This window comes from Xyrauchen texanus, chromosome 34 (genome assembly GCF_025860055.1).
Source record: "Xyrauchen texanus isolate HMW12.3.18 chromosome 34, RBS_HiC_50CHRs, whole genome shotgun sequence".
Lineage (NCBI taxonomy): Eukaryota > Metazoa > Chordata > Actinopteri > Cypriniformes > Catostomidae > Xyrauchen > Xyrauchen texanus.
In genome coordinates, this window is record NC_068309.1 from 23,431,610 (window position 1) to 23,444,004 (window position 12,395).

At 39.4% G+C, this 12,395-nt stretch overlaps 1 protein-coding gene across 1 annotated transcript; it reads left to right on the plus strand.

Annotated features, from left to right (window-relative positions):
* The first annotated feature begins 8,733 nt into the window (after positions 1-8,733).
* On the plus strand, positions 8,734-9,966 carry LOC127628093 (cytochrome c oxidase subunit 8B, mitochondrial). Its single transcript, XM_052104776.1, has 2 exons — positions 8,734-8,901; positions 9,558-9,966. The coding sequence occupies exons 1-2, from the start codon at positions 8,782-8,784 to the stop codon at positions 9,666-9,668; spliced, it is 231 nt and encodes a 76-aa protein (XP_051960736.1). The 5' UTR covers positions 8,734-8,781; the 3' UTR covers positions 9,669-9,966.
* Positions 9,967-12,395: the final 2,429 nt, after the last annotated feature.

Here is a 12,395-nt window from a genome sequence, read left to right on the forward strand (position 1 = left end):
TGTATTCACCAGTTTAAAGAATTCTATAAACAGAAGGTCTGGTCACAGTACAAGGAGTGTGGGGTTTAAATCGTTGTATTCATGTATTCATATGCTTGTTATCTTTCTTGTAGATATTCTGATTAGCATTGTGGGTATTACTTACAGATGTATTGTATTTATTGGCCGTGCAGATATTCGGATTACCATTGTTAATAGTACTCTGATTATTTACTTGAGGTAATATGGTGTGTAATTCATGATACGCTGTGTTTTCTTTTTCTATTTATTTAAAAAAAAAAAAATTATCATCTTTTTGTGTTTTTTCAGCTCTTGTTTTTCCCTTTACTATAACAGATAGGGGTGGGTTTAAATAAGTTCGACTTCTTCCCATTCCTTTTCGAACATTTGACTGATCATGTTGTTAAAAATCAAATGCTTCTTACTACCATTGTTAGATGGCATGCTATATGTATGCCGTATTGTTCGAAACAAATTATAAATAAATAAATAAATAACTTGGGTACACCCTTATATCTCTGCAAACGCCCACTGATTTCTACACAGAGATTCCCTGCTTTCATTGGATAGTTTAGAAACACCCATCCCAGTTTCAAAACTACCTATTACAGCTCTGCAGAGAACTATACTTGACGTGAGTGGCTGTACTCTGCAAATGAGAATGTTGGCATACACAGGTGCAGCTTGTTGTAGTGAACTATTTAAAGAGTTTAATGGTAATGGATCGGGGTTCTTTTTTTCTGGCTGGGTTCTTGTTTGAGGTTGATGTGGGGATGTGACCTCCGATTATTTTGGGGTACATGCTAAACGGCTGCTCGGTGCAGTTAGTGTCTCTGGTGTTAAAGATAGTTCGGTAGTGGGGGAAAATGTGTAAGGTAGCACAGGACTGGATCTTTGTTAGGGGAGCTTCTGCTGTCCGTGAACTGCCCATCTGAATACATCTGTCCTGTGATATCATTAGACTGGCAACACGTTACACGTGAAAGGGGGAGGCTGCCTGCTCACATTTGAAATGGAGGGTAACCCTGTTGACCTTTATTGTATGAATCCTGTTGACTTTTATTGTGTGTTTTAACATTTAATAAAGGATTGTGTGTTTGTATTATGACTGCTGTGTGCTCCTCTCTGCCCTGAGTTATACTGGTTGTTAAGCTTATACACATAATTATTTATATATTACTGTTTGAACGAACAAATTGTATGTTTGCGGTAATTTCAATATCAAACAAGTACACAATCAAAAAAATAGGCTCATTTTTATGTTACTGATATGGTGTATAACAATTTTACAAGTGCAAGGTGGCAACAAGTTCAACACATTGAAGAGCATGTAGGCCTACCTCTGTCCCTCACAGCTGCTCTTCTTATGACCGTCAAATAAAAAATGGTGCTACTCTGAATAACATGTTTTGCTTGGCTCGTAAGAATTTACTAACCAATATAATTATGTAACATAAGATTGTTCAGTAACCATTTAACCATACGAGCAGCACTAAAGCACGGTGTCACTGTTACATAACACAGGGTTCCAACTCTTTTCAAACAATGAATTTTCATGATTTTTCCATGACTTGAAAGGTAATTTCCATGCCAAACATTTAGCCTTTCATTCAAAGAATTGCACCGAAATCTCAATCTGTTTGTAAAAAAACAAAACAAAAAAAGAACAACATTGCTTCATGAAAGTTCAACTGAAAACATTTCATTTTAAATTTAATCCATACAACATATTGCGTGAATCCTAAAATGGGCGGGGATTAGCGCCACATCGTTGTCTCTAATTGGTCAGGCAAGGCTCAACATTAAGGATTATTTCTACTGGCCCTAACACAAAAATTAAAAATAGCTGTTTTTTTTTTTTTTTAGCTAATTTCCCCCAAAACTGTAACACATGTATAATTTGCAAGATATAATTTATGCCTTATGTAACCCCATTTCAGTGCTTTACAGATATAAATTCATCATATTGACTTCAGCCATTTACATGTTTTTAAGTGAAGGGTTCTGTGGAGCAAATTATGGGTTTTCCGACACCTGTTAAGTCTTGCTGTCAACTTTTAAGCTCTGTGTAGTTTTCACAATCAGGATAAAAGATTTGGTCACTGAGTTAAAGATTTGATTATTGGCTGAATGTTATGCATTCAAATGTTATGCATCCCTGAGAGAGGAGACCTTGCTACTAAATCGTTTGTGATGAGTCTACACAGTATGTAGACATTATGCCTAAATTGTAAATTAACAGCGTGGATATAGGTTTTGTTTTAAGGGGTTTTTGGGTTTAATGATTCTAATAATCATAATAATGATAATAATCATTAACTTATTTTTGAACATTTACTTCATTTATCTTACTAAACTATTTACTAACCCAATCAAACTCTCACTGCTGGGTAAGGAGGTACCAACAGTCTCCACTTGTTAGTGGTGCTTGAAAAGCATCACTATTGTAATCTCACATACTTATTATTAGTGGTGCTTGCAAAGCATCACTATTGTAATCTCACATACTTATTATTTTTATTTTTATTTTTATTTTTATTTTTATATCTCTTAACAAAACTTCGGCACCTAACTCGTCCCGCACCGTTTGGCGTAGACCCACGAATGAGGTGTCAAATCGAACGGCCTATTGAGGACACGTGTGCTATGACTTTTATAAGCGATCGGGGGTACGGTATTTGCCCCAGGGGCAAAAAAGCGGCCGAAAAATCCCATAGACTTAACATTGAGACAAACTTTGACGCGTCACAGCTCCAAGCGAGGATTTCGTAGAAACGTGTGATTTGCCACATTTGAAGAGGCTGGCAGGCTCTGTAAGAGCATACCTCAATATGGGGTAAAAGTTGCACCCCTGGGGGCAGGAGCTGCCCAAAAATGCCCCAATTGACTTATAATGGTGTAGGACGGCCCATGAAATGAAAAGGCATAGGGATTTGTATTGAACATAGCTCTGGATCACAGTGTCATAGAGACGAGGGGGTGGGCTCATTTTACTCAGACGACCAATCAGTCTCTCAGGATCATTGTGAAGCTATCAAGCCACGCCCTAGCAACCATTAAGAGCACCTTAGCAACAAGTCCCATACACTTCTATTGAAACAGATCAAAGGGATATCTCCGGATAGAAGTGTCATAGAAACACAAGGGTGGTCTCGTTTGACTCGGGACAGCAAACAGCCAATCATGCATCAAATCAACACTTCCTAGCCCCTCCCTAGCAACCATTGTCAAGCACCTTAACAACCAAAATCCATAGAGGGATATCTTCCATTCTGAATGTCACAGAGGCATGGGAGTTGGTTTATATCATTCATACTGACAAGCAGCCTTTGGAGATTCATGATTGGCAGCTGCCAAGCCACTCCCTAGCAACTACACAGAGTACCCTAGCAACCGTTTAGCAGTAACTATATCTCTGCACCAGAAAATCAGAGAGACTTCTGGGTTGATTTATTTCAATCAGGATGGCAAGGACACTTGATTAGTATCACTATGGTAACTGCCTAGCAACCAGATGGGGTTACCCTAGCAACCGAGTAACAAATCACATATCTCTGCATCAGAAAAACGTAGAGACTTCCGGGTTGACTTATTTCAATCAGGATGGAAAGGAGACTTCATTAGTATCACTATGGTAACTGCCTAGCAACCAGATGGGCTTACCCTAGCAACCGAGTAACAAATCACATATCTCTGCATCACAAAAACATAGAGACTTCCGGGTTGACTTATTTCAATCAGGATGGCAAGGACACTTGATTAGTATCACTATGGTAACTGCCTAGCAACCACATGGGGTTACCCTAGCAACCGAGTAACAAATCACATATCTCTGCACCAGAAAACAGTACAGATTTTTGGGTTGACTTATTTCACTCAGGATGGAAAGGAGCCATGTATTGTATTACCTTGCTAACTGCATAGCAACCACATGGGCTTACCCTAGCAACCTAGTAACAAATCACATATTTCTGCACCAGAAAATTATACAGACTTCTGGGTTGATTTATTTATGACCACAATTTCTGTTCTTTTCAAGCAGGCTATTTGACGAGTTTTGCCACGGCAAGCACCACTCACATTTTCTTCAGGAAATGTACCTATCTAGTGTGCTGAAAGCATCACTATTGTAATCTCCATACTTATTATATTTTTATTTTTATTTTTATATCTCTTAACAAAACTTCGGCACCTAACTCGTCCCGCACCGTTTGGCGTAGACCCACGAATGAGGTGTCAAATCGAACGGCCTATTGAGGACACATGTGCTATGACTTTTATAAGCGATCGGGGTACGGTATTTGCCCCAGGGGCAAAAAAGCGGCCGAAAAATCCCATAGACTTAACATTGAGACAAACTTTGACGCGTCACAGCTCCAAGCGAGGATTTCGTAGAAACGTGTGATTTGCCACATTTGAAGAGGCTGGCAGGCTCTGTAAGAGCATACCTCAATATGGGGTAAAAGTTGCACCCCTGGGGGCAGGAGCTGCCCAAAAATGCCCCAATTGACTTATAATGGTGTAGGACGGCCCATGAAATGAAAAGGCATAGGGATTTGTATTGAACATAGCTCTGGATCACAGTGTCATAGAGACGAGGGGGTGGGCTCATTTTACTCAGACAACCAATCAGTCTCTCTGGATCATTGTGAAGCTATCAAGCCACGCCCTAGCAACCATTAAGAGCACCTTAGCAACAAGTCCCATACACTTCTATTGAAAAAGATCAAAGGGATATCTCCGGATAGAAGTGTCATAGAAACACAAGGGTGGTCTCGTTTGACTCGGGACAGCAAACAGCCAATCATGCATCACTTCAACACTTCCTAGCCCCTCCCTAGCAACCATTGTCGAGCACCTTAACAACCAAAATCCATAGAGGGATATCTTCCATTCTGAATGTCACAGAGGCATGGGAGTTGGTTTATATCATTCATACTGACAAGCAGCCTTTGGAGATTCATGATTGGCAGCTGCCAAGCCACTCCCTAGCAACTACACAGAGTACCCTAGCAACCGTTTAGCAGTAACTATATCTCTGCACCAGAAAATCAGAGAGACTTCTGGGTTGATTTATTTCAATCAGGATGGCAAGGAGACTTGATTAGTATCACTATGGTAACTGCCTAGCAACCAGATGGGGTTACCCTAGCAACCGAGTAACAAATCACATATCTCTGCATCAGAAAAACGTAGAGACTTCCGGGTTGACTTATTTCAATCAGGATGGCAAGGACACTTGATTAGTATCACTATGGTAACTGCCTAGCAACCAGATGGGGTTACCCTAGCAACCGAGTAACAAATCACATATCTCTGCATCAGAAAAACATAGAGACTTCCGGGTTGACTTATTTCAATCAGGATGGCAAGGAGACTTGATTAGTATCACTATGGTAACTGCCTAGCAACCAGATGGGGTTACCCTAGCAACCGAGTAACAAATCACATATCTCTGCATCAGAAAAACGTAGAGACTTCCGGGTTGACTTATTTCAATCACGATGGCAAGAAGACTTGATTAGTATCACTATGATAACTGCCTAGCAACCAGATGGGGTTACCCTAGCAACCGAGTAACAAATCACATATCTCTGCATCAGAAAAACATAGAGACTTCCGGGTTGACTTATTTCAATCAGGATGGCAAGGAGACTTGATTAGTATCACTATGGTAACTGCCTAGCAACCAGATGGGGTTACCCTAGCAACCGAGTAACAAATCACATATCTCTGCATCAGAAAAACATAGAGACTTCCGGGTTGACTTATTTCAATCAGGATGGCAAGGACACTTCATTAGTATCACTATGCTAACTGCCTAGCAACCAGATGGGGTTACCCTAGCAACCGAGCAACAAATCACATATCTCTGCACCAGAAAACACTACAGACTTCCGGGTTGACTTATTTCACTCAGGATGGAAAGGAGCCATGTATTGTATTACCTTGGTAACTGCATAGCAACCACACGGGCTTCCCCTAGCAACCGAGTAACAAATCACATATTTCTGCACCAGAAAATCGTACAGACTTCTGGGTTGGTTTATTTATGACCACAATTTTTGTTCTTTTCCAGTTACAACATGCTGTTTGACGAGTTTTGCCACGGCAAGCACCACTCACATTTTCTTCAGGAAATGTACCCATCTAGTTGCTTCTTACTGTTTGTATCTTACTGCATTCATTAAAGGAGCAATGTGTTCCATTGACATCAAGCGTTTAGAATGGGTACTGCAGTCCAAATGAAAAATATTGGAGGCTGTCTCCCCTGCCCCCTCTTCCATTGTTGCCAACTTAGCGACTTTGTCGCTATTTTTAGCGACTTTTCAGACCCCTTTAGCGACATTTTTTCAAAAACGCGACTAGCGACAAATCTAGCGACTTTTTGGACAAACCTTAGCAACTTTCCAAATTCCAAATATCGCCAGTACTGCAAGCGTGAGGTCTTACTTCCCTGCTGCGTCTGCTCTGTTCAGTGAGCGGCTGAGAGGAGCAGCACATTCCGTTGACTGCACGCCAGCGGACATAGACATGAATGAGCTGTGCATGTGGACGCTGTGTTAGCAGGAACCAATCAGTGAAACATATCAGCTGCCTTCTCCTTTGTTTTAATTCAAAACATTTAATTTGACCGTTTTTTCTTGGCATGAGCTTATATTCACTACTAATCAGAGTTTTAGTTCATTCCGGTTCGGTTTCTGAACTCTCCGACTTCAGATCGTATATTTACAGACTCTATACATTTTACTTATCCAAACACAACAATAAACCTTCTTCAAACTCATAAACATGTAACGTTAGCTAAGTTCCGTTCCGTTGTCTAACAGAAAATATGTAATTGAGAACCGTTTTACTGGACATTCGGCTATATACTTATATAAAAACAGTATGAGCACGGTTTAGGGGAGATAACCGTTATTATAAACTGAAGTAGGCTACAGTACCGACAAATTAGGCAGAATGCAAATATGACGCGATGACGTTATTAATATGCTAATGACGCATGACGTCATCTGGCGACATTTAGCTACTTTTCGAGCAGGCTTTAGGTACTTTCCATTGAAAATAGTTGGCAACACTGCCCTCTTCCCCAGACTCGAAGCTCACGCGGGTTGCTAGGTCGAGGACACGCAACATGAACGGGAAAACTGACAACAGCAAGTGACAAGCCTTACACTGTAAGTTGATCAGCTAATGTATACGTTTGCAATGTTTTTATTGTTTTCAAATTATAAACCATCTCATGTGGATTTTTATAATTAACAACGTAAGCTGTATTGCAGATCCGTATTGCTGGCTTCCATGGCTGCAGCGCGCTGTATTTGCCCGTTAACTTGTTTCAAATCTGGCAACCCGGGTGGGAAATAAGCAATGGGCGGGATCACACAGGCCCAATTTCAAAATTGAAAATACTGGCTGCAGCATTGTTTTCAGAAAAGTCAGTATTTCAATTTAGCATGTTTCCTAAATCTCTGATAACATATTATGATACTGCTTTATCATATTTATCTTGTGCTTTTGTATAGTAAATATATTGCATATTGCACCTTTAAGTTTTATGTTTGGAATTGTCACTTTTAGGGGTGGGCGATATAAGTAAATATTGTACTGTGAAATATTGTACTCCGTTTTAATTTTAAGCATCTTTAGGTGTCTTCACTCTACAAGTGCATATTTAAATGAAAAATAATGCAAAATCAATTAACGATGACTACAACTGCACATTAGCTACCAAACGGCGGCACTTTTCGTCATCACTATAGCAAGGATACACGAACATGTATTGTGGTTGGCAGTTGACACATTCATGTCCGTATGTCGATGTCATCAGAATATCGCCCACCTCAAGTCACTTAAAATGTTTTCTTGACACCATCCCTTGACAAACCTTTTGAAGAAATAAACTGCTCTTCTGAGCTGCACGTGCGCTTTTCATGCTAAAACCATGGCTGTGTCTCGTTTGGAAGGATGCGTCCTCCGGCGGTCGCATTTGTCAACAGCCTCGATGACGATTGAGTACAACAAATGCGACCACTGGAGGACGCATCCCAACCTAGCAAGCATTATTCACTACTGCATACAAAAATGCTCAAAAGCTTATCAACAGCCAACATTTGCCAAAATAGTAAGCAATTTACATAACGTTAAATATGACAATCCACGTTTTGTTAAATTACTCCTGACCCATTCTCGCTGGTTATGCTACACATGTACGAGTTAAAAGTTAGCATTTAAGAATAATACGACTTTTAAAATGACATGGTAAAAGTCTAAATCTATAATACCCTACAAACAAATAATCAATATGCATTACAGATAGCTACTTTATCCTCTCACATTCGCTTCTCATCTTCTCCTGGCGGGAAATACGGCCGCTCTGAAGGAGCACAATTCGGTTAAGCAGCAGGGAGGGCAACCAATTGATTTTGACAAATCACAACGCGAAAGGTAAAGTAAGTACTGTATCACAGTGTATTATTTTTTAGAACTACCAGACCTAAAAAAAAAAAATGCAATTTAATGAAGCCGAAATAACGGATAAATATAGTATTGCCGGGCAATATTGGCGGCGGCGGCCACTTGACAGACGCACACGCACGCACTACAACCAAAGAGTATAGAAGCTTCTTTACTCTTACCATGGACATACATGTATTTACTACAACTCCCCAATGCATAAAGATGTTTCCCATGATCCCTTGCTGAATTCATGCCGCGAGTTCCGGTGAGTTTTTCCGGTTCCTGTTCATTACACACATTCGCAAGCCGAGATTCAAGATGTCGGGACTACTGCGGGGAATCGCTAGGATCCGAGCCGTCCCGGTTCTGCGGGGATCAACCATCACCCAGCGAGCCAACATCGCAACACGTCCAGCCAAGGACGCTGTTGGTCCTGCTGTAAGTATACAGTACAGAGCAGATCGTTTTCTTGAGCCTCGAGATGGGGACGCCATGATCTCCTTGCACTCACCTTTAGTCTCGCTGTATTTGATCACGAGAAACACGCAGCATCAGTTCAGATCACATCAAATCCAGACACTATTTGTGAATAGATCTGAATAACATTTTCGGATTATTGTTGGACTGATAGTGGTTTTGGGCTAAAGGAAGGCGTTTGGCTGTTATTTAGGTCGTTGTGAAATAGCGCCTCATCAGGATTGTTTTTTTGACAGCTGGGCCGTATATTTTTTGTAGTGCACTAGAAAGAAACGCTATCTAGTTTATAACTAAGCATTAAATGCCTAGTTATAGAAGTAAATAAACGAGTGTTTTATGGAAAACATTGAGGATTGTAAGGGTCGTTGGAAAAATTAGAAAATCAAATATTTGTGATTTGTTATGAAGGTTTAAAACAAAATAGCCCAAAATTAGCCATCACACTGTAACTAAAATGCCCTTATTTTAACTTTTTGTAGTAATACATAGATTGGGCCTTTCTATTGAATCATTTTTTACTATTTAACTCCTCACTCTGAATATATTCAATATAATTTTTTGACTAATGTAACAAAAGTTTATCTGACAATTCTTTGTCTGTTGGTGTCCTTTCACAGGAGACAGCAGTTGGTCTGACATTGTTTACTCTTGCCATCCTCGGACCTGCTGGGTGGGTTCTGGCAAACCTGGAAAACTACAAAAAGAAGGGTTCTGCTAACTCTGAGTGATTTGACCTGTCACAGATTGAAAGCAGCGTGTCTTATTTTATTGCTTTTAACACATGTTGGGACAAACATGTCATTGACCTTCAACATTACCTGAATTGTGCAACAATATATCTCTTTTGAACCAGCCAGCTTACCTCTTCATGCAACTGTTTACTTTCCACCAACCACTCCGGTCTTCAATACACTGATCTGTCTGCTTGATGTTAATAACTGTGTAATGAAATGTCGTCATTGGCGATTCAATTCTCCTTACATGGAGTTTCTTACATTTTAAATAAATAGTTATTTAAATCTTAAATTGTGTTTGTGTGTGTTACTGTTGTCTATGACATACATGGCCTATTTTATTTTGTCAGACAAGAATAAAGTGCTGTTCAACAATAGCTAGTTGCATAACATGTTTACATTTTAAAGGTCTTTGAATTGAAATCTATTGATTTCAGTAATTAAAGGTGCTGTAATTTTTATGGAATGGTATGGAGAAAATTGTACTTATCCCTGAAAGATATCTCGCCGGTCACTGACAGCACTAGACTGTGTAAACGGCAAACAAAAATGTGGCTGCGGGGCCATGGACACATTCTTTAATCAGCCAATCAGAAGACTTTGATGTGACTATTTATTAGAGATGGGCAACTTCTATTAAAATGAATGGGAGAAATTGGAACACCCCAATGGTCAACGGATATAATAAGTCCCACCTTACATGTAAAAGAGCCAATCACCTTTTAGATACAGATATTGCCTGTCAATCAACTTGAGAACATGCATGTGCATTAGCTATGCAAGCCGGAAAAATGCTTTTTTTTTTTTTTTAACTATTATCTGAGGTAAAGAAGAAAAATGTATGATTCCAGTGATGTCAAATTTTCTTTCTGATTTGAAATATGTTCTTTGATTGTAATCTTGACCAACCGTTTATGAGATTTCAGTGTTTCCCCATTCAAGTAGATAAGATGTGCACTGTCATGAATGGAAAAAGCCTCCAGAGAGCATTCCAAAGGTTAACTTGCTAGAAAGACTTTGCTGTCAATAATTTTGCATTGTCTCACAGTGTAGTAGATAAAGCAGATAATTCAGTGTATTTTAGAGTGGATTATATGTTCAGCTCACATTATACCATTCATAATAGATTCAAGCTTTGCAAAGGAACTGTTATTGAAAGATGGGGCAGTTAAAACATTTAGAAGCGATTGCAAAAATTGTTACTAAACAGTTCCATTCATAAATATTTAATTTGTCATGACTGTGTGATGTTGGTAAAACATCCTGCTAACGGCAGGCACATCCATTGACATGATGCGATGCAACGGCTTCAGGCTGTCTACACTAGGCGTGTCAACAAACTTTTTAAACCATTTATTTGTGTTGATGGCAGTAGAAAATCCACCGCGCAAAATGGAACGGGACATCTGTTTACTGTCGGCACAATGCGACGCACCGCTACGGAGGCTTCCATGGTAGCATCATTGATTATAATGGGTTCTATTGCTTTTGACAGGACGCGAGCGACTCTTGCATCCTGTGTAGACAGTGTGGGAGTGTTAACAGTTGTGGGTGAGATAAACAGTTTAATACATTCGGATGCAATGTGTTGGATGTGTGTTATGTGTAAACCCACGCATTTTGTTTTATAATGTTGTTAAGCTTGTTCATTCTCTTCAGATTTAATTTAAAAAAAAATCTCTATTTGAGGGGCTGCACGATGTTAGCCAATCATAACAGTGGTGTTTACGTTAAAGTTTTAAGGAGGTGCTTAGTCAAAAACTGAGCGTTTCATACAGAGGGCCGTAGACTGTGCAAAATTATCATATATTACTAAATTATGACTTTTTTAATGCAACAAAAAAACTTTACTACTACTAAAACTATATAAAAAAAGAGCATCTCATAACCCTTTTAATTTCATATTCAGATTCAGAACTGTTGTCAGCTGAGGGAGCTATTTTGCTACTGTTGTGTTTGACAACTGCAAGGTGATGGTCTCCATGCTATCTTTGGAGGGCGAGGGTTTGGAAAAAAGGGATATGTCTAATCCAATGGCTCAGTCTTGTGGAAATTCCAGAACAGCTAAAATCACTTACACCACCTTAAATTGATCTGCTAGGCGTGAATAGTAAAATAGTTTGTGTTTGTACACTTGTGTATGTGACAAATACTAATTTGAACAATTATTTTTGCATGATTATTGAGTCTTAAAGTGAATGTTTCTAAAGATGAACAAAAGTATTGACGCATGACTGATCAATGTAAACAAATGTAGTACCCTGGTAAAGATAGATCTTTTGTTCTGAGATAACAACCTCAGCATTTTTTTTACCATAGGCAAGAGCTTAACGCTCAACTAGCGTGTTACGACAGAAAGTCACCGTTTGCGGATACCATACAAATTAATGAAGAGAGCCGTAAACTGATAGCATCCTGTCGCACAATTGTCCGTGTCTTCTCTTATAAAACAATGATTTTATATTAGTAAACACCACACATAGTCCATTCCAAAAGGATTGTTTAGTGTAAAACATGTTGGAGATTAGCAGACAGGTGGCCAATTCATAAAATATTAGCTGTTACTTCACAAAAGCAGCTTATTCAGCACACAGAAGTATCCCCTCCATAGACATCCATTTAAATAAAACGGCACCTGGTCTCATTCCTAGTGTACCGCCCATAGAACATCTATGGGACTGCTGCATAATACGTATAATATTGGTAGAAGAACTCTGGTAA

Bases quoted from the DNA above. Each gene is read 5' to 3' on its own strand.
- LOC127628093 (XM_052104776.1), top strand. From the start codon at position 8,782: ATGTCGGGACTACTGCGGGGAATCGCTAGGATCCGAGCCGTCCCGGTT. The intron at 8,902-9,557 runs GTAAGTATACAG...GTCCTTTCACAG, and splicing joins AGGACGCTGTTGGTCCTGCT to GAGACAGCAGTTGGTCTGAC.